Genomic DNA, 21,405 nt, shown 5'->3' with positions numbered 1-21,405 from the left:
GTGTGAAGGACAACTTGCAGGAGCCAGTTTTCCCCCTTCATCGTGTATCTATCTCTTCGGGGGATCGAACTCATGTCGGCAGACTTGGTAGCAAGCACCCTTACCTGCTGAGCCATCTTGCTAGCCCTAAAAGCTACGTTTTTCATTTGTACCACCATCAGTCCACCAGTGACATACATAGATCACTGTCCCCTGTCTCTATCTGCCATTTCTCTCTATTGCCCCTAAAGGTAGGTTCTAGATCCCAGTGGGTGACGCCTTCTCCCCTCTCCCCTCCCTCAGAGTCAGGCTTTCCTGAGCTCCTGTCTCGCCTGTTACGTGTGTCCTCCGAGCACCCGGCCATGACCTAGACGGCTTTCTCTGCTGTCAGTTCCCTAAGCCTACCACTTTCCCACACAGGAAGCCACGAGAACCTCGTCTCCTTATCTATCCTGACCTTTAAGCCGGGCTGCTGTTTGCCCTCCCTTGGCAAATCTACACACGCCCAGGGTTCAGCCACCAGGTGTCACCCCAATGCAGATCTCGTCATCAGTTTCCTTCCTGTTGGTGCAGCTGTTTTCAGCCTCGCCATACAGCAGGTGCTCAGTAATTGCTTAGTCAACCAAACCAAAGCCCTAGTAAAGCAAGGGCTACCAAGTTGCTCAAGGAAACAACCGGGGACCAGCGATGTGGCTCAATTGGCAGAGTGCTTATATAGCATTTTCCCCCAAAATCATTGAAGATCTTTTTTTCAAGATCTTTATTTTTTATTATTATTATTATTATTATTATTATTATTATTATTATTATTATTATTATTATTATTATTTTGGTTTTTCAAGACAGGGTTTCTCTGGGCAACAGTCCTGAACTCACTCTGTAGACCAAGCTGGCCTCGAACTCACAGCGATCTGCCTGCCTCTGCCTCCTGAGTGCTGGGATTAAAGGCGTGTGTGCCACCACATCCGGCGACCTTTATTTATAAGCCACGGTACAGTCTGAGTCACATACTTGAACACTGTGTGTAACTTGAGCCCAGTGAAATTCACATACAAATCTTATGAGTCGCTGCCAAATGTCTTAGACTTTCTTCTTAAAGCAGCATCAACGAAACAAAACCAAATCTACTCTCCAAGCCACCCTATTTAGCATTTATGAGGCTCGGGGTTTCCGGCCCAAACCACATAAACCAGGTGGGTGTGTCGGGGTTGGGGTAGAGGTTCTGCTATGATCCCAACATTCAAGGCATATTATTACTTTTTGTTTGTTTTGTTTTTGTTTTTTCCAAGACAGGGTTTTTCTGTGTAGCCCAGGCTGTCCTAGAACTCACTCGATAGACCAGGCTGGCCTCGAACTCAGAGGTCTGCTTGCCTCTGCCATGCAAGTGTTAGGGGGTTAAAGGCATTCACCACAATGCCCGGCTCTCAAGTCATATTATTAAGAGTGATGCCAGCCTGGGTGACATGAGACCTTGTCTGAAAAAAACTTTTTTGGCCAAAGAAGAAGGAGATGGAGAAGAAGCCACTGCCCAGTGTGTCTAGGAAGCAGAGGCAGGTGGATCTCTGTGAATTCAGGCCAGTCAAGGATAAACAAAACGAAAGAAAGGAAGGAAGGAAAGGGCAAGAGAAGGAATGACTGTCCAGCTCCTTTCTTCTCATCTTTCTTTCTTTTATTTTGTTTGTTTGTTTGTTTGTTTTTCAAGACAGGGTCTCTCTGTGTAGCCCTGGCTGTCCTGGACTTACTTTTGTAGACCAGGCTGGCCTCGAACTCACATCAACCTGCCTGCCTCTGCCTCCCGAGTGCTGGGATTAAAGGAGTGCGCCACCACACCCGGCTTGACCAGCTCCTTTCTGCTGTGTATCAATTAATATTATTGTATGTATTAATAGTGGGGCTGGGGAGCTGACGTATCCAGAGCTGGGGATTGAACTCCAGACCTCGTGTGTGTGTGTGTGTGTGTGTGTGTGTGTGTGTGTCGTAAGCACCCTACCCAGGAACTTTGCACACTTGATTATCTTTCCAGCCTCGTACTTTAACTCTTTAAATTTCCCCTTAAATGGCAAACAAGAAGCACTGTAAATCCAAAAGAGACTGCCAAAGAAAAGAGTCTGTGACAAACAGGGTCCAAATCTCTGACACCCACATAAAATGCCACGGTCTGTAGTAAAGCTTGGGGAGTAAAGACAGGGGATCCCCTCAGCACTCTGGCTGTCTAGACTAGCCAAATCAGCAAGCTCTGGGTTCAAGTGCGACGCCCTGCTTCAACATGTAAGGTGTGAAGTGACCCAGAGGGCCCCAGTCATCAGTCCCTGGCCTCAAAGCACACACGTGCGCACACACGTGAACACGTGTACAAAAGCAAAAAGAAAGAAGAGGAAAAGGAGGAAGAGGAAAGATAAAAGAAGGGGTGGGCTTGCTCAGTGGTTAAAGGAACGTGTCCCCAAGCCTGATAATTTGTCTCATCGCATGTGCCCACCCACATCCACAAATAAATGTATGTTTAAAGGTTAACTTTTATTTCAGTTGTGTGTGAGTGCGCATGAAGGTCAGAGGTGTTAGATTTCCCTCGACCTGGAGTTCCTGGCTGTTGGGAGCCTCTGGTTCTGTGTGCTGGGACTCAAAATCAGGTCTTCTGAAAGAACAGCAAGTGCTTTTAACTACTGGTCCATCTCTCTAGCCCTAAAGTAATTTTTTAAATGTAATTTTTAATAAAAAAAATTAATAGATGTTAGCAGGTATTTTTATTATTTAAAATGTATTAGCTTGTGTGTGGGTATGTGCACGTTAGTAAGTGCAAATGCCCTCAGTGGCCAGAGGCATCGAATTCCCTGGAGCTGGTGTTACAAGCATTGTAAGCTGCCCTATGTAAATGCTGGGAATCGAACTTGGGTCCTCTACAAGAGAAGCCTGCGTTCCTAATTGCAGAGATTTTTAACTGTGCTTACTACCCTCACAATGCCCCTAAGAGAGAGAGATACCCCTTGCTGCCTTAGCAGGGGAGGAAAACAAATGATAATCCTCACAATTAAGTATCATTTCAAAACTTTAAAAAAAAAAAAAAAAAAAAGAGGAAATCGCTGGCACCCGGGGCGGAAACCCTGGAGACGGAAACTGCGGAGGACTCTGGGTCCTCGGTTGGCAGCCCCACGCGGGATTGTAGGGTCCGGTTGCTCGCGGCTGCGGAGCCCTTTAAGGGGCGTGGCAGGGGCGTGGCCCCGGCGGCCGCCCGCTCTCCCAGGCTGCCCCGCGCGCGCGACGGCAGTTCGGCCACGTCCCTGGCCACGTCGCGCCCGCTCCCGCCATCTTTCGCCGCTTCCTCTCTCAGGGGCTGTCGCCGTGTCCTGAGTCGCTGCCGAGCCCCGGGGCCGCCGTGACGCGCCGACCGCCGCAGCCATGAACATCTTCCGGCTTACTGGGGACCTGTCCCACCTGGCGGCCATCGTCATCCTATTGCTGAAGATCTGGAAGACGCGCTCGTGTGCGGGTGAGCGGCCGCCAGGGCGAGGCGCGCGGGGCAGGAGCGCACGGAAGGACCCATTCGGCCCTCGGTCGCTCGGAGGCTTGTGCGGGCCTTGCGACGGCCAGACACACCCACCTCGGCTGGCCCGGCGGGGGCCACGGGTGCACACGGGCTGGGGTGACCATCGCAGCTCGGGGGGGGCCCCGTTCTGTGCTTGGTCCGCCCGCGAACTTCATCCGTCCGAGCGCAGAGAGCGCTAGCGTAACTGCTCCCCCCCACCCACCCCCGGGTCCTGCTGGACCTGAAAAGTTTAGAACGGGATCTGTGGGGTTCTAGTAGGCGTGTCCCTCTCCCTGGGCTTTTGGGGGGGGGCGCCTCTGAGTCCCTAGGAATCAATGGGAGACTTGCTCGAGGAAGAGGGGTATAGGGGAGCAGGGCCTGACGTGGCAGCCAGGCCACCCGCGAAGGTGGGGCAGGCTGGAGGAAGAGGGCATCCTGCGGTTCATCCTGTTCTCTAAAAGGAGCATGGCATGGGGTCGGGAGGCAGGATGGTGTCAGCTCCGGCCTGTGCTTACAGTTGAATGGGGCTACACTCAAGTCTTGGGGTTCAGGATTTCACCCGCCATAAAAAGACATGTTGGGTCTTTAAAGTGAGTTACTCGGCATAGTTTCGTGCTATTTTGAGACGCAAGCTGCGTTTTCATTCTTGAGCCCTACCATCTAATAACTGGTTCTCTTAAACTGCAAAGCGCTGGGTACCACTGAGATCTCGTCTAGTTTCCTGGATCCACGTCACCAGTGAGTTGGCCCTGCTCCTCCCTCTTAAGTGCATGCATATTTCATTCAAGTATTGCGGAGAGGCAGTAGGATGAACTTTCCTCACCTAGTAGCCGTGGATTTCCGAGTTTCATTAAATATCGGGCATCTTCCAAGTTTTAGATGATTTCTTTGTGAGTGTGATGGTGCTTGCATCCCAGAGGATAAGGAATTCAGAATCATCGGGGACTACATGAGGCCCTGTTGCCAAAAGCAACACCCTCTCCACCCCAAACAATTAATTAATTGGCTAATTAGCTAGTTAAGTACATGTTAAAAATACTGTCCCTAAAATTAATGCTATGGCCCCAATGCAATAACTTTGTAAACTGAAATGTAATTTTTTTTCGGCGGCAGCAGAAAATAGGAGTCCTAAAGGACCCGAGTGATAGACATGGCACCTATCTGGTTTATTAATAAGTACCACCTGGTCTAAAGTAACATCACCCTTTTGACTCTGCTGTCTGAAGGTCTCATCTCTCTGGAACGTAGTTGAGATCCAGGAAGTAAGCACAACCAAAAAAGACCTTTGATCAGTAAAAGCAGATGTTACAAAGTCCCTGTACTGAAACCAACGTGTCTGACTTGGAGGTGTGATCTGAGAGGCTGCACTGAGCAATTTGTAACGATAGCAAATTAATTGCTGCAGTTGTGATATGTGTGCATTAAGTAGACAGGTGAGTGTTTGATGTGGCTCTTCTCGGGCAGTCCTCAAAATAGCCGTGTGGGCAGGTCCTCATATTGGAAGCGGGAACTAAGGCTTAGGGAAGTAAGCAAGGTTTTGATGAAGCCAGGATTGAAACATAAGCAGCAGTTTATAATTTGACACATTTCAGATTAGCATTTGCCTTGGCCAAAGCAGTTTTAATCTGCACATTTGATGCCAGTGGTTTAGAATTTTTGATGCCTTCCACTTAGAAACTACTTTCAGTCTGTAGCTTTCTTTCAAAATCTCAGGTCTCTTCATTTTCTTCCTTATGTTCTTCTGCCAAGTAAAGATATATTTTGTTTTTAATTGTGTGAGTGCTGGTTCCTGTGGAAGCCATCATAGTCCCCTGGAGCTGGAGCCGCAGGCAGTGAGGAGCTGCCTCGGGTGCTGGGAATTGAACTCAGGTCCCTTACAAGAACACTACATCCTCGTAATGGCCAAACCATCTCTCCAGCCCCCAGAAATAGAAGGGTTTGTTTTGTTTTTAAATTATTAATTCTCTGTGTTGCTGTGTGAATTTACCATAAGTGTGCAGAAACCCCTGGAGACCAGAAAAGGGGTTCAATCTTCTGGAGCTGGGGTTCCAGGCAGTTAAAAGCCACCATGTTGTTGCTGGGAACTGAACCCAGGTAGTCGGCAAGAGCAGTAAGTGATCCTGACTCCTGAGCCGTCCCTCCAGCCCCCTATAAGGAGACTTCTTAATAGAACTTAAAGTACAAGGAAAAAGGGATCAGGGTTGCTGTCTAAAATTCATGGTTTTCATGGGAGACCAGGGCATGAAGGAAAGCAAAGTACTTCAGCTGCAGTGCCTAGACAGGATGGCACATGGTTAGGGTCAATTCTTAACCTGTTTCCCAAGTGTCCCTTGGACGTTATTAAACTGTCCCCACTCATGGACTCAGGAGCCTCTTTATTCTGGTATATAAAATTTCTTGACCTTTCAAAAATGAAAATCACCAAGATTGTTTATTCTGATTAACTGCTGACTAGTTCTAGCTGCTCTGTTTTTTCCATGCTGGGTTAGAAAAGTTGTTTAAAGACTTGAAAGAGGAAGAACTTGATCAGAGTTTCTCAAATATCCGGAACCTGAGCCATGCCCGTCCAGGTGGTGGTTCTCAGTTTCAGCATTGGAGCTCATTTTAGGGTTTCAACACCAGGCTGAACACTCCAGCAACCGCTAAACCACAGGGCACTTTCCTTAGGGGAGAGCGAGGCAGGCTAGTAAGGAAGCTAGCCATGGCATCCTTCCGGCGTTCAGTGCGCCTCAAGCTTAGAATCCTGCCCCGGCCTCCCAGGAGCGAGGCTTGCAGGGGCTTTGCCACTACAGACCTTAAGGACCTGGTTTATGGTCAGGGCCAGGAGACTGACGTTGCTTGAGTATGAATTCTGTGGCTGCGTCTGCTGTCGCTGTAGAGGGAAACGTCAGTGAAGTGTAGAGAGTTCCTGAGCTGCCAGGCAGAGTGGCGGGCAAGCTTGTCTCTTTTAGGGTGTCTTCTTTTTTCCCTTCCTAATCCCTTATCTAGAGTACCTTGAGAGAAGAAGCCATAATATTAATTAATTAATGGTGCAGGGATTTGAACCCAGGGCCTAGCTGAAGTACTCTATCAATTGAGCCAAATCCATACCCCAAAGCTGTGTTCTTAGGCAAAGTGCTTCCTAACTGTTGTGCACTGAGTTGGAGTGACAGGGAGTCCCGAGATGAGATTCCAGGCTGCCTCTTGTTTACTCTTCTTTCCTCCTAGCTATGATGTAGGTGGTAGACCTTTCAACCTATCCGACTTGACAGGAGCAACTGTCCCTATGTTCACATAACTGAATAGTTTTTATATTTGAAGGAAATACAGAACACTTTTCCTGGTATTGGGTGTTGAACCTAGGCCCTCATGACCTTGTGCATACTGGTTAAGTCTCATCCTTTCTGCTCTCTCTCCCAGTGGCAACACTTATTTTTGTTGTTGTCGTCATCACACCCGAGCACCTGAAGCCTTGGCCCCTGTTCCTTTGAGGGCCAGTCTCTTAGTAATCGTGTCATGCAGTGATCGTGGGCACAGCACTGAGACAACTCAGCAGCACACAGCAGCAAAGTTTCTGCTCTCGAAGCTGCAGTGGCAGAGCCCCTGGTTCCAGCCCTGCATTTTATAGATGCATGCTGTAATCCTAGCGTTCTGGACGTAGAGCTAGGAGGACTAGGAGTTCAAAGCCATCTTTGGCTGGGAAGAATCTTGAGAGACTAAAAGAAGCTGCAGTGGGAAAATGCTTGGCTAGCATGTGTGAGGCCTGGCCTTGAGCCTTAGCATTGCACAGTGAAAGGTGCAGGGCCAGTGAGATGGCAAGTCATGTGTGAAGAGGGCCAGACATGGGTATCGAGCCATAAGGACAAGGATACCTCCTGTGACTCCCCAACAAGAAGGTGGGGAGGAAACTAGTGGCTGTGTAGCCAAAAAGAGCTTTGAGCTTCTCACCTTCGTGCTTCTACCTCAGAGTGCTGGGATCACAGCTGTGTGCTGTCATGCTCGGTTTATGGAGTGCTGGGCTTTGTGAGCCAACCAGGCACTCTTATCACTGAGCCACGTTTCCAGCCACAAAGCATTGTCTGTAGATGAGAGATATTTGTGTAGAATTTATAACAGCAAAAACTATAAACAGGCTGGAGAGCTGGCTTCTTGGTGAAGCTCACCTGCTGCTGTTCAGGGTTCAGTTCTCAGTACCCATCTTGGGTGGTTCACAAACCACTGATAACTCTAGCACCAGAGGCTCTGGTGTCCTCTTTTGTCCTCTGTGTACACACACACACACACACACACACACACACACACACACACACACACACGGCAGACACACAAATAAAACTTAGAAAATATAAAAATAAGGATAGATCTAGGGTGGAAATTATAAATAATTCATATGTCCAATGGTCTCCTAGTTTTTCTTATGTCCACACTGCAACATTGTGCAGGCATTAAACTGGATGGATGCTATGTATTCATATCAAGAAAAGATGATCCCAAAATATGAATTCACAGAACAGGTTGTAAGACATGAGGTTACTTTAAAGGGTAAATATGTATATGGTGCACATACAAACACAAATGCAAAGGAGACTTTTAAGTGGCTGAAGAGATGGCTCAGCAGCTAAGGTCACCTGCTGCTCTTGAAGAGGACTGGGGTTCACTTCCCAGCACCTACATGGGGCTAACAGTGACCCCAAACTCCAGTTCTAGGCACTCTGCTTCTGTCCTCCACAGGCAGCAGACACACACATACGTGTGGCCAGACACTCACACACATAAAACTAAATATTTTTTTAAAGGGAGGGGGCCTTTAAACAGCTCACACAGTTAGCATTTAAAATGAAGATGGGAGGGCTTTTTAAAAGATTAGGACTGGAGAGGTGGCTGTCATTGCTTTCTGCTTTCCTAGAGGACACAGGTTTGGGTATGGTACCCTCTTCTGGCCTCTGAAGGTACCTGCACTCATGTACACTTAGTCCACAAGTGAAGACATGCATAATTAAAAGCAATAAAGATAAATCTTAGAAAAGATAAGGAAAAAAAAAACCAGCAAAGCATTACATAGTAAGAATTCTTTTCCCAGGCATTCACAACAGCATGTTTACTATAAAGCACTTCCCTCACCTTTTTAGCATTCCCAACAAGCTAGTGTAGTCTGTCCCTGTTTGACAAGTGCAGAAATAGCATGGCATATAATAGGTCTAGCCTTACCCTGAACCCCAACTGAGCTTGAACTTAGACCTTTCCTGCTGAGAACCTAACCCGGAGCCCTGGCCATCCTAGATAAACATTCTACCAGTGAGCTACGTTCCTGCCCTTGGGGTTTTTGAGTCAAGATACCACTGTGTAGCCCAAGGCTGCCTTTGAACTCTGATCTTGGCTTCCTGGTACAGATAGGCTTGGATTGCAGGCTTGTTTTGCCCTGCGTGGCTTGGAGCTAGACTTAAGTAGTGAGTTGTGGAGTCCAGGGGAAGGCCATGAGGTTTGTTTGCTTGCTTTGGTTTTTCTGAGACAGAGTTTCTCTGTAGCCTTGGCTGTCCTGGATTCACTTTGTAGATCAGGCTAGCCTCGCCTAGATCTGCCTGCCTCTGCCTCCCTGAGTGCTGGGATTACATGCATGTGCCACCGCACCCGGCAAAAAAAACATTTAAAAAAATTAGAATATCCAGATATTTTGAGAGAACCTTAGGAGTGTGGCCTTCCCAGGTGGTCTGACCCACACTGCTTGGTGGCATTCCTGCTGTTTCTAGAACCTCCTTTGTTTGGATAAGGCATCTCTTCTGTAAACCAGTAGGAATGTCAGAAACCCAACTTTGAGCCTTAGCTGTAATTTAAAGTGTTGTGGGCCCAACTGTGTGCTTTCATAAACCTCACTGAGCTTTGTGGGTAGCCAGGAATGAGCTCAACGCACCTGACTAGTTGTGTTCTTTAATGTGGCCGTGCGGTGCATTTGGTACCAGGATGTCTGAAGCCCTGACAGTCAGTGTCCTGTGAGTGCTTGTTATACGACTGAGTTCGCCTTGGAACTTTTTGGTCCAAGATCAGGTTGGAATTGCCTGAGATTGTGGCTTAGTACTGAGGTGCTTGCCTAACATGAGGCCCTGGGTTTGCTCCTCAGACTGCAGATAGGTAGGTAGATAGTAGACAGACAGCCCGACCGACTGACCAAGCGACTGCAGATCCATCAGTAGACAGATAAGGTAGCAGCTATTCATTCCCTCTCCACCGCAGGAGATTGCTGCCAGTCCCTCCCCTGTCCGTGGCTTAAGACTGCTTCCTTTGGTGAGGATGAGACACCTTTTCAGTGGTAAGGAGAAAAACTGCGACTTGTTAGTCAGGCTGCAGGCCAGGGAGCGGAGTTAGCTGCTGCTGGCTGTTGTGTGGGTTCCCATCACACACACCGCCCGGCTTCTCCTGTGCTAGTGCTCACTCAGGGGGGCTCTCCCCCTCAACTGCTAGTAATTAGTGCTGAGCGGAGAGCGCATTATCTACTTACAGTATTAGACACAGCAGCACTCAGATTCCTCCACAGTTTCATCTGGAATAACACACGATGAGACTTTGCCCGTGACGTGAAGATAAAATGAATTGCATTTTCTTTTGAGCATGTGTTTTTTTGGACCTTGCTATGTGTCAGGTGTAGTGGGCAGCACAGGAAATACTAAAGAGAATGAGGTACAACTTCCACAAGAGGGTCTGTGTCTAGTGGAGGTTTGCAGAGGATTGTGTGGGTGTGTGAGGCAGAGGACCAGCTCGGGTGTCCTTGCCTTCTACTTTTTTTGAGACACTGTCTCCTTATTGTTCCCCACTGCATAAATCAGGTGGTGTGGTCCATGGGTGGCCAGGGACTCTCCCGTCTCCACCCGCATCTCCCAGTAGAAATGCTGTGATCACAAATGCCTGCTACTGTGCCTGCTTTACATGGGCATCCTCTCACTTACATGACGAGTGGTTCATCTGCTGAGCCAGCTCTGTGGTGTGTCTTATAAAGTCTGAAAGTGATAAGGACGTACCTGGTGCCAAAGCCCCGTTGGAAGAAACCCTCTTTTGGCAAACTGCCTGTCTGTACCCTGTTTCATTGAAACTACTGGAAAAAGCATAGAGCAAACAAACTGGACATTCTCAAGGCTTCACCTGTCTGCTGCTCCTGGCTTTCTCCAGCGTGTTCTCACTCCAGTGTGTAGTAGCTGCTCAGTGCTTCTCTGGAACATTCATCGCTGATAGAAGAAAGTCCCTATTTCTGAGGAAAGCAGTCAGCAGCAGATTGGCTGCCCAGCTCTGCCCCAGGCCCTTGAATGGGAAGAGTCCACTCTTCTCCTTTCTAGTCAGCGTTTGTGACGGAGCTTGCTCCTCATGTTGAGAATGGGCTTACATTCAGGCTTGTGGTTTCCCTAAGCTGTAAGTGGCCCGAGAAAGTCAGAGAAGAGTGCACTTGCTGTGCTCCACAGGCTGCAGTGGGTGCCTGAGGCGAGGTCTCTGCTGGGTCTGTGCTGGACGACAGCTAATGGGTAGTGTGCACTGCAGGGGCCTGGTTCTGCTGTCTGTCACCTTCCAGCGTCTTGAATTGCTTGTACCGCAACATCTTGAAATTCACACAGCCTATGGGCAGGTGTAGGTGTCTGAAAAGTCATCTGTCCAGCTGTGTTCTGGTCGCCACCATGTGGGCTGTCGCTGCCATACTCTGCAGGTGGAAACATGGTGTCAGGGTGTATCAGTTTTTACTTTGTATTGCTTTGAGACAGGGTCTCCCTGTGTAGCTCAGGCAGGCCTTGAACTCAGTTTTCCTACTTCTCAACTGTTGGGATTTCAGGCATGTGCCAGCACAGCTAGCAAGCTAAATGGAAGGATGCTGAATAGCAAGCAGTGAGCTATTTGAGCTCTGTCTTTTTGTTTTTTTGGTTGGTTAGTTGGCTTTTCAAGACAGGTTTTGGCTGTCCTGGACTCATTTTGTAGACCAAGCTGGCCTCGAACTCACAAGAGCTCCACCTGCCTCTGCCTCCCAAGTGCTGGGAGTAAAGGTGTGCGCCACCATACCCAGCGGGTGAGCTCAGTCTTTAGAGGGTACATGTCTTGGAATATTGGCTGAAGTTTAACAAAGTCACTTTCCTAGAGCCATCTGCCATAGCAGGAGAAGTTGGAGAGCCCAGAAGGAGTGATATAAGAAAGAAAAACTTGTTTTCTCTGGCTTAATCAGTTGTCCCCAGACCTGGGCCTTTGACCCAAGTACCCTTTTTCCTGTGTGTCTGCACTTGCTGTCCAGGGTGATCTCAGGAGACAAAGTTCTTCTCCAGGGTGTTCTAATGCTCACCTTTGTTTCTGCAGGCATTTCTGGGAAAAGCCAGCTTCTGTTTGCACTGGTCTTCACAACTCGTTACCTGGATCTTTTTACTTCGTTCATTTCATTATATAATACATCTATGAAGGTATGGTATGACGTCAGCTCCAGTGCATTTCAGTATATAGTATGTCAATGGAGGTACAGTATGATGTCAGCTCCAGTGCATTTATCCACCCTGTGCACACCTGTGGAAACTAGCAGCTTTTTTTTTTTTTTTTTTTTTTTTTTTGCCTCTCTATTTAAAATCTCTTAAGAAGCCAGGTGCTGTGGCTCACGCCTGTAATCCCAGCACTTTGGGAGGCACAGACAGGTGGATCTCTGTGAGTTCAAGACCAGCCTGGTCTACAAAGAGAGTCCAGGACAGCCAAGACTACAGAGAGAAACCCTGTCTCAAAAAACCAAAAACAAACAAACAAACCCCAAACAAAACTCAAGAATAGTAGCTAGATGTGCTGTTATTTCAATTTTTTTTTAATTTCCAATATGTGTATGTATAAACACAGGCATGCACATGCTGTGGTGCCCATGTGGCCAGAGGATATTTTTGGGAATAAGTTCTCTTTTTCCACCCAACTCAGGTTGTCAGGTTCCATTATGGTATGACGTCATCTTAGCCATCTCGCTGGTGTGTGTGTGTTTTGTTTTTATTAGCATACATTCATATTATTACTAAGGTTTCATTGTAACAGTTTGGCACATGTACATAATGTATTTCAGTCATGGTCACCCCGTTGCACTCTCTGGTCCCCCTTCCCAGCCAGTTCCCCTTCTGCTTCCATGTCTTTGCTTTCTTCATTATTTTACAGTGCTGGGAATTGACTCGTGGCCTCATGTTCTGCAAACACTTTATAGTATTGTTCTAAGAACTTGATTTGGAGCACCCTCTACCCAACACTTTGTGTTTGAAAGCATCTTGATAAGTATAGGTTAAAATGGGCATGCAGTATTTGGGTTTATGATCTTTGCTTTAAAAAAAAAAACAACAAATTTGAGGGCCGGTGAGGTAGGTCAGTGGGTGCAGGGGCTTGCCACAAGACTAACTGAGTTCAATCCTGGGGTCTTACTTGGGGAAGAAGAAAACCAACTCCAACAAGCTGTCCCCTAACTGCCATACACATGCCCACATACATACACAAACACATATACCAAATAAATAAATGTTTACAAATTTAAGGGGGGAAAAAAGCAAGTTTTGCCAGGTGTGGTGGGGCATAACTTTAATCCCAACACTCAGGAGACAGAGGCAGGCGGATCTCTGTGAGTTCGAGGCCAGCACAGCCAGGGCTAACACAGAGAAACCCTGTCTCAAAAACCAAAACAAAACAAAAAGCCAGTTTGAGTCACCTGTAGTCATTCTGTTCTGAACTCTAGCAATCAGGAAATAATTAGCTGCCTTAAAATGGCTAGGCTGGGCTGGGAGGCAGCTCAGTGTGCTGCTCACGCAATCGTGAGGACCTCGGTTTGATCTCCAACACCCATAGCAGTTGCAGTGTCTGCTCTAGGGAAGTAGACCCAGGAGGATCCCAAGGGCTAGGTGTCCTGCCAGCCTAGCCTGATTGCTGAGCCTCGTGTCTCAAAGCACCGTAGCTGGAGAGAGAGCTCAGCAGATAAGAGCACGTGCTGCTCTTGCAGAGATCCTGAGTTTGGTTCCCAGCACCCACATCAGAAGGCTCGCAACAGTCGCTAGCTCCAGCTCCATGGGATCTGGATTTCTTGTGGCTCCTCTTGGGCATCCCTGCACCTGTCTACTTACACAAACATACATATACATAAATAACTCCCAAACAAGCAAACATCCAGGGTTGATTTCTGTCACCCATGTGCGGAACACAAATAAGCCCAAACATACACAGAATGGCCAGGTCTGCGTGTTGTAGGACAAAACTACAGGTACTGGAGATGGGGAGTCAGAGTCCTCTCTTCATACTGAGGCCCAGCTGTACGTCACCGGCAGGGCCGCGGAGAGCCCCCGGCTGTAGGAGGCCTGGGCTGGGTATGGTCTACAGGTGTCAGTGTGGCTGCACATAATGTGTATGCTTTCTTTACTGTACATGTATAGTGTTAAAATCAACAATTTTAATACTGTGCTGATATTTACAAATATAAATGCATAATGATGGGCTGGGAACTGTAGTGTCATTGTGGGTTTTTAAAGCATGTGAGGGCTTGGTGATTACCCTCATTTTCCTATTAAGTCATTTGCCCCAATGTTTTCCTAGTTAAGTTTTTCAGGTTGTACTTCCTAGGAAGAAGGAATAACTAGGCGGTGTGGGCTCATCCCAGCCATCGCCAGTCATGTTTGAAATCTGCTGTCTGATCCGTAGGCCTGAGCGTCTGCAGTTTACAAATTGATAAAATTTCAGAGCTTCAGGCTTTTCCTTGGGGTTGGGTGACCTTTTGAAGATGGAAGAACACAGGCTCAATTGTGCGCCCTTGAAGAGCTCTGTTGCTGTGTACAAAACTGCTGTCTTGGAGGCAGTGTTGTACAGACTAGCTCTTAGGGTTGGGGAAGATAGCCCATCAGTTAAGAGCACTTGCTGCTCTTGCAGAAGACAAGAGTTCAGAATCCGGCACCCAAAGCAGCCTGTGATTCCAGCTCCACGGGACCTGACTCTATTTTCTGGCCTTTGCAGGCATACAAATATTTACACATAAAATAAGTTTTGGAGCTGGAGAAATGGCTTATCAATTAAAATGTTATGTTCAGGGCTGGAGAGATGGCTCAGACGTTAAGAGCGCTGACTGCTCTTCCAGAGGTCCTGAGTTAATTCCCAGCAACCACATGGTGGCTCACAATCATTTGTAATGTGATAGGATGCCGTCTTACAGGCAGAGCACTGTATACATAATAAATAAATCTTTAAATAAAATGTTAAGTTCATACTGCTTTTTAAAAACACTTTTTAAGACTTATTTTATGTATGTGTGCTTTGCCTGCATTTATGTAAGTACGCCACATGTATGTCTCGTGCCAATAAGGCCAAAAAAAACATTGGATCCTGTGAGATTGGAGGTACAGACAGTGGTGAGCTGTTGTGTGGGTGCTGGGAGTTGAAGCCAGCTCCTCCATGAGCAGCCGTGCTCTTAACCAGCTCCTCCTCGCGTGGTGCTCTTGCAGAGGACAGCAGTTCAGTGCCCAGCACCCACATCATGTCGCCTGTAACTGCAGATCCAGGGCATCTAATACCTCCTGGTCAGCAGGCGCTGCACAAACCCACAGTCAGACACAGACACATGGCAATAAAAATAACATCCTGTTACAAAGAATAGTAAGGAAGATGGCTCGGTGGACTAGACCATTGGTTGCCCTTGCAGAGGACCTGATCCCTGTAACTCCATCCCAGGGACATCAATCCCTTCTGTCCCTGGAGGACACCAGACAGGCATGTGGCACAGGTAAAACACTCATAAAAATAAGTAATCGTCAAATAAACTAACAATACTAACTTTTGGCTTTTCTTTGTTACAATACCAGTCTGAATTTTATAGTAAAAACCCAAATATTTATTGTTAAAGTAATACAATACTGCTTTAACTGTTCTTTATGTTCATTTATTTTGTGTAAGTCTCCGAGTGCACCTGTGGGACTGCACGCGTGGCACTGCTTAGGTGTGGGGTCAGGACACCTTTAAGGAGTTGGCTGTCTCCTTCCAGCATGTATGTCCAAGAGCTGAACCCAGGTTGTCAGGCTTGGCCCCAAGCACCTCTACCCACTGAGTCATCTTTGTGGCCCTAAACAAAGGACTGTAGTTTGAATAAAAGCCACAATGGCAAACGCTTAACCTGGATTACAGGGATTATCTTTACAAAAAAGCTAGCCAAAGTGTGGGATGAAGTCCTCGGCCCAGACCTGCACTGACCTTTGCACCCTTTCCCTCTAAGCTGCTGTGTCATAGCTTAAGATGAGATTAGCAGCCTGTCTCCTTGCAAGTTTCTTACAGTTTTAAAACATACACTTAACATTTGATCCAACTAACCTACTCCTAGGTATAAATGCAAGAAAAGGCTGTAACACATGTTCACAGCAGCTATTCACTGTCTTCCAACAGGAGACAGGACACCTCTCCCTTAACTGGTGAGTGAATAAACAGACAGTGATGCACCTGAACATTAGTCCTCTGCTGGGCACCAAGGAAGAAATGGGCCAGGGCCAGGGCTCAGTGGTTAAGAGTGCTTGCTACTTAATCATGAGGCCTGGAGTTCAATCCCATCACCCACGGTTGGCAGTTTACAGCAGGTTGTAACTCCATCTTCAAGGGATCTGGTGCCCTCTTCTGGTCTCCATGAGTACATGCATACACATACACAAAAGTTCTTTTTTGAGCCAGATGGTGGTGACACACGCCTTTAATCCCAGCACTTAGGAGGCAGAGACAGGCGGATAGCAGTGAGTTTGAGGCCAACCTGGTCTACAGAGAGAGTCCAGGATAGCCAAGGCTACACAAAGAAACTCTGTCTCGAAAAACAAACAAACAGAAATTTTCTTTTTTGATCTCTAAAGGGGGGGGGATTACTAATGGAGCAACTTTGGCGGGCTCTTAGACACATTGTGCCATCTGAAGAACCACATGAGAAAAGCAATGTGTTTCACTTCGATTGTGTGGCATTCTAGAAAAGGCAAAGCTGGGAACAGAACAGGAGGGGCAAAACTGGAGCCTTGAGGGGGCTTAATTACAAAGAAGCAACAGGGTAGGATTGGGGGTGATAAAACTGCCCTGTGGGAGGCTGGAGAGGTGGCTCAGAGGTTAAGAGCACTGGCTGCTCTTCCAAAGGTCCTGCAATTCCTAGCAACCACATGGTGGCTCACAACCATCTGTAATGAGATCCGGTGCTCTCTTCTGACCTGTAGGCTTATGGGCAGGCAGAGCACCATATACTAGATAGATGGATAGATAGATAGATAGATAGATAGATAGATAGATAGATAGATAGATAAATCGATCTTTTTTTTTTAAAAAAAAAACTGCCTTGTGTTCTAGTTGCAGTGGCTGTGTGACTCAGGAGTATGCACCAGCCAAAAGTGTGTGTGTGTGTGTATGTGTGTGTGTGTGTGTGTGTGTTTTAGACTGACTGTATGGGCAATGATGATAATTTTTAGAAACAGTTGCAATGTGCTCCTAACCCGCTGTCTCTCCCTGTCCAGCTTATCTACATCGCCTGCTCCTATGCCACTGTATACCTGATCTACATGAAATTTAAGGCCACCTATGACGGGAATCATGACACCTTCCGAGTGGAGTTCCTGGTGGTCCCTGTGGGAGGCCTCTCGTTCCTAGTCAACCATGACTTCTCTCCTCTTGAGGTTGGTTAAGGGATTAGTTAGTGGTCACATCTGGTACCATACATTCTCGTTGGTTGGCTTTCTTCTCTTTGTTTTTGCTGTCTGACAATCCTCTGGTATAATATACATAGTAAACAGATTGGTAAATAGAAATTAAGCCACCCAGCTTCCTTGGGTGAGTTTATTGCTGAGTGTTCCTCCAAATTAAGCCTAGTGTAGTACATGCCTGCCACCCAACACTTGGAAGTAGAGGTGAAAGGATCAGGAGTTCAAGGTCACCCTCAGCTACATAGTAAATTTGAGGCCAGTGCGAGCTTTATAAGACCTCTCAACAAAGAGAGTGGGGCCCGAGAAGGGCTCAGGAGATATCTGGTATTCAAGTGTTGAGCACCTGAGTTCAGTCTCCACAACCCACATGAGAAACTGAGGTGCAGAGGTGCATATAACCCCAAAAGTAGGGGAGGCAGACATAGTGGATCACTAGGGCTCCCTGGTGAGCCAGCCCAGCTTACTTAGAGGGCTCATGGCTAGTGAGAGGCCCTGTCTGAAAAAAAGAGGTGCATGGCACCTAAGAATGACAACTGAGCCGGGCGGTGGTGGCGCACGCCTTTAATCCCAGCACTCGGGAGGCAAAGGCAGGCGGATCGCTGTGAGGTCGAGGCCAGCCTGGTCTACAAAGCGAGTCTAGGACAGCCAAGGCTACACAGAGAAACCCTGTCTTGAAAGACAAACCAAAAAAAAAAAAAAAACACCTGAAGCTGTTCTCCAGCAGGAGCACTTGTGTGTACACACACACACACACACATACACTATGCAGGTGTTCCTTGACTTCCGTTGGGATGTAGCCATTTATCAACAAACTTGTTAGTTGAAAAAAATCATTTAATATAGCTGGCTTACCAGCCCAGCACCTCGTAGACTGTTGTTTCCTGTTGGTGCAGGTGATGCCCTGTGGCTGACAGATCTGCGTCTTACTGCTGCTAATCAGCATCCTAGTGTGTCCCACTAGCCCAGACGGGTGAAAATTTAAGTATGCTTCCTATTGAATGTGTTGCTTTTGTACTGTTACAAGTTGAAGAATTGTAAGGCAGAGCCATCTCCAGTGAACAATACAGGATCAGCAGAAAGCAGAATGGGCTGGGGACTCCGGATCTAGTTGGGGCAAGCCCACTCAGGAACATCGTCTGTGTGGATTCATGGTAGACAAGATGACGACAGCTCCCAGCTCATCCGAGGTGCAGCCATCCAGCCTCCTGCACCATGTTTGCTGTTCCGTGCTGTGAGCGGTGCTGGCCGCTCCCCCCAGCTGAGGCCTCCTGTCTTTCAGATCCTATGGACCTTCTCCATCTACCTGGAGTCCGTGGCCATCCTTCCACAGCTCTTCATGATCAGCAAGACCGGCGAGGCCGAGACCATCACCACCCACTACCTCTTCTTCCTGGGCCTCTACCGTGCTCTGTACCTTGTCAACTGGATCTGGCGCTTCTACTTCGAGGGTTTCTTTGATCTCATTGCTGTGGTGGCCGGTGTAGTCCAGACCATTCTCTACTGCGACTTCTTCTATTTGTACATTACAAAAGGTACGTCCGTCTGGCCTGCAGTTCACAGCAGTGGGTTCTGGCGAGGGCTTGCTTGCCCAGCTGCCTCCTCGGCGCTCTGTTAACCCACAGGAGCACGTCTGCTCAGGCTGGAGCGGGCCTCAGTTGGTAGAGTGCTTGTCTAGCGTGCTCCACACCCTGGCTTTAATGCTCAGCCCCGTAGAAGCCTGCGTGTGAGTCCAGCACTGGGAGGTGGGGGCGGGAAGAGCCAAGGGTATTCTGAGGTGCATTCCCACTGTGAGACCCACTTGTCTGCAGGAGTCCATTTGTTGGTGTTGAGGGTTTCTAGTTCCTGCCATGAAAATCCAGTGATTACCTCAACATCCTTACCTATGTGTATTTTTACACTGTACAAGTACAGGAACAGACGTTCTATCTAGCTGCCTTATGAAAATTATCTGTGGTCCTCGCTCAGAAAAAAGATGCACATTTGTACCGACGCCTGCAGAATCCTGCAGATAGCTGAGAGCATAGATCCAGCCTGGGTCCCTGCACGCAGCCTAGTTCCTAATAGTGGGCCTGCTCTGTGCCGGGACATAATGTCTTAGCTTTGTTTGTTCCTTGAGACAGGGGCTCACTGTGTAGCACAGGCTAGCCCACTTGTACTCCTTGCTACTCAGCACACACAAACTGAGGCATGTGTGCTCGCCCTCCCTCCTTCCTCCCACCACTCCCCCAAGAAAATAGCAAAAGAGAACAGCTATGGATTTAGTTGTGCTTTTCCTGGGCTTTGGGGTTTTGTTGTTGTTGTGTGGTTTTTGTTTGTTTGTTTGTTTTGTGAGGGCTGTTGGTCGTGCACAGCAGTGAACAACAAGGGTAGACGGCGAGGACCAACACTCTAAACTGTCCTGACTGGCACACACAGACTGAGGCGCGTGTGTGCAGCTCCTGAGTTCTCCCTCTTTCCCTCCCTCCCACCCCCAGCCCTCACAAAATAGCAAAAGAGAACAGCTGTGAATTTAGTTGTGCATTCATTCATTCATTCATTCGGCAGGGGCTGTTGGTTTTAATTCTGTTTTTCAAGACAGGGTCTTTCTGTGTAGCCCTGGCTGTCCTGGACCTCACTCTGTAGGTCAGGCTGGCCTCTGCCTCCTGGAGTGCTAGGATTAAAGGCGTGCACCACCATCTCTGTCTGGCATGGCTTTGTGGTTTTCTATGGTTATTTCCTTGTACTTGGGCGTGCATATGAGCTGATGACTAGGGGGGGGACTGAACTTGTCCACTTGGTGACCTGTTGTTTGCTGTTTTCTGTCAATTCTAGTACTCAAGGGAAAGAAGCTCAGCCTGCCAGCGTAAGTGCCAAAGACCATCAGCAGCATCTGCCCTTCAGGGTGCTCGGACAGGGTCTCACAGCGAAGGCGCAGGATGCTCAGTGCGGAGAAGCAGGGCTGGCTTCTGTGGCAGCCGCTCGCTGGTGGCTCTGCGGGGATGCAGAGGGAAGAGACCAGGAGCTCCTGTCTACTGCATCCTGCCTTATCTTTTTTATTACTATGTACAAAGATTTGTTTACACAAAGAAACTTAATGCTGTGTTAATAAATTCAGTGTGTAGATGAATTGGGGCAGTTTCAAAAGTGACAGTTTTGTGCAGAATAAGTACAAACCTTTTTTATTTTTTTGAAAATTTGTTGAGATGTCAATTCTTTGTGTCGACAATGAAATTAGACACTTGGTAGATTATCCAAGCATCTGTCAATTTTCCATGCTATTTATTTTCTTCCTTTTTTTTTTTTTTTTTTTTTTTGGCCAAAAGATGAGTTGTGTTTGTTTGAAATCTGAGATAGTGTGTTCCATTGGTGTGTCTGTCCACATCAGTCCTCATCACCCTGGGAATTCCCCAGACATCACAACACTACACTTGAGGTCTGGGACACATCTCGAAAGTCCTACAGTTTTCATTACCAAAACGACAAGGTTCCCAGTGCAAACAGTGTCGGCAATGTTCACCAACACTCACCCTTCACCCTGCTGAGGCGTGGCCACCACACTGGGAGGATCTGAGCCTCCTGCCTTCTGAATATGGAGAGGGTGGGGGCGATGGCAGGTGTGAGTAGAGGACACTGTTCCTCTCAGGAATGGAACATAAATGGCACCTGTCACTTCCAGTCACAACCCCAAGGGGATCACTACAACCATACCAGATGCAGATGTTTTGATTTCATAGCGCTTTTGGTGATAAAATAATTGACAATCTTCCTAATTGGCAACACCAATTATCATTCCTTACATTCTTTGTAGTCTTCTTTTTTTTTTTTTTTTTTTTTTTTTAAGCCTGGTCTCTTGCATGACCTATATTGTGTTAACATCCTAAATAAACATTTTATCAAACAGAATGTATGGTCTTCTCTATGAATTAGGCTTTGAAGACAGTTGCCTGTGTTTGTGGGAACACTAGGGCTTTTCGTCATTGATTGTGACTTTATATAATGCACCTTAAATACTACAGTGTTGAGTAATTGTGTTAAGATGCAGCATGAGCTCTGTAAGGCTGCACACATTAAAATTAACGTAAGGGGTGGAGAGAGGGCTCCCTGGTGACACACTTCAGTTCCCAACATCCACGTGGTGCCTCACAACCTCCTATAACCCCAGCTCCTGAGGGTGCAGTGCCCTTTTCTGGGCTCCAAGGGCACATGCATGCATGTGTACATCCACACACATAAACAAATGATAATCTGGGCTTCTTGTGTTTTCTGGGAACACCAGGGTTCTTC

General features: G+C 47.5%; 1 protein-coding gene across 1 annotated transcript; it reads left to right on the top strand.

Moving 5' to 3' along the window:
- The first annotated feature begins 3,229 nt into the window (after positions 1-3,229).
- Positions 3,230-20,130, top strand: KDELR2 (KDEL endoplasmic reticulum protein retention receptor 2). The gene is made up of 5 exons (XM_084761088.1): positions 3,230-3,463; positions 11,798-11,898; positions 16,957-17,115; positions 18,422-18,674; positions 19,954-20,130. Exons 1-5 carry the CDS (start codon positions 3,373-3,375, stop codon positions 19,986-19,988), a joined length of 639 nt encoding a protein of 212 aa, XP_084617214.1. The 5' UTR covers positions 3,230-3,372; the 3' UTR covers positions 19,989-20,130.
- The last annotated feature ends 1,275 nt before the right edge of the window (positions 20,131-21,405 follow it).

The sequence above is a fragment of the Acomys minous genome, assembly GCF_964271855.1.
Source record: "Acomys minous genome assembly, chromosome: 16".
Taxonomy (NCBI): domain Eukaryota; kingdom Metazoa; phylum Chordata; class Mammalia; order Rodentia; family Muridae; genus Acomys; species Acomys minous.
Note: the sequence above shows the minus strand (reverse complement) of the source record. Positions and strands in the feature narration are given on the sequence as shown.

Coding starts and splice junctions, on each gene's coding strand:
- KDELR2 (XM_084761088.1), top strand. CDS start 3,373: ATGAACATCTTCCGGCTTACTGGGGACCTGTCCCACCTGGCGGCCATC. Junction 17,116..18,421: donor ATGACTTCTCTCCTCTTGAG/GTTGGTTAAGGG, acceptor CCTGTCTTTCAG/ATCCTATGGACCTTCTCCAT. Junction 18,675..19,953: donor CTATTTGTACATTACAAAAG/GTACGTCCGTCT, acceptor TGTCAATTCTAG/TACTCAAGGGAAAGAAGCTC.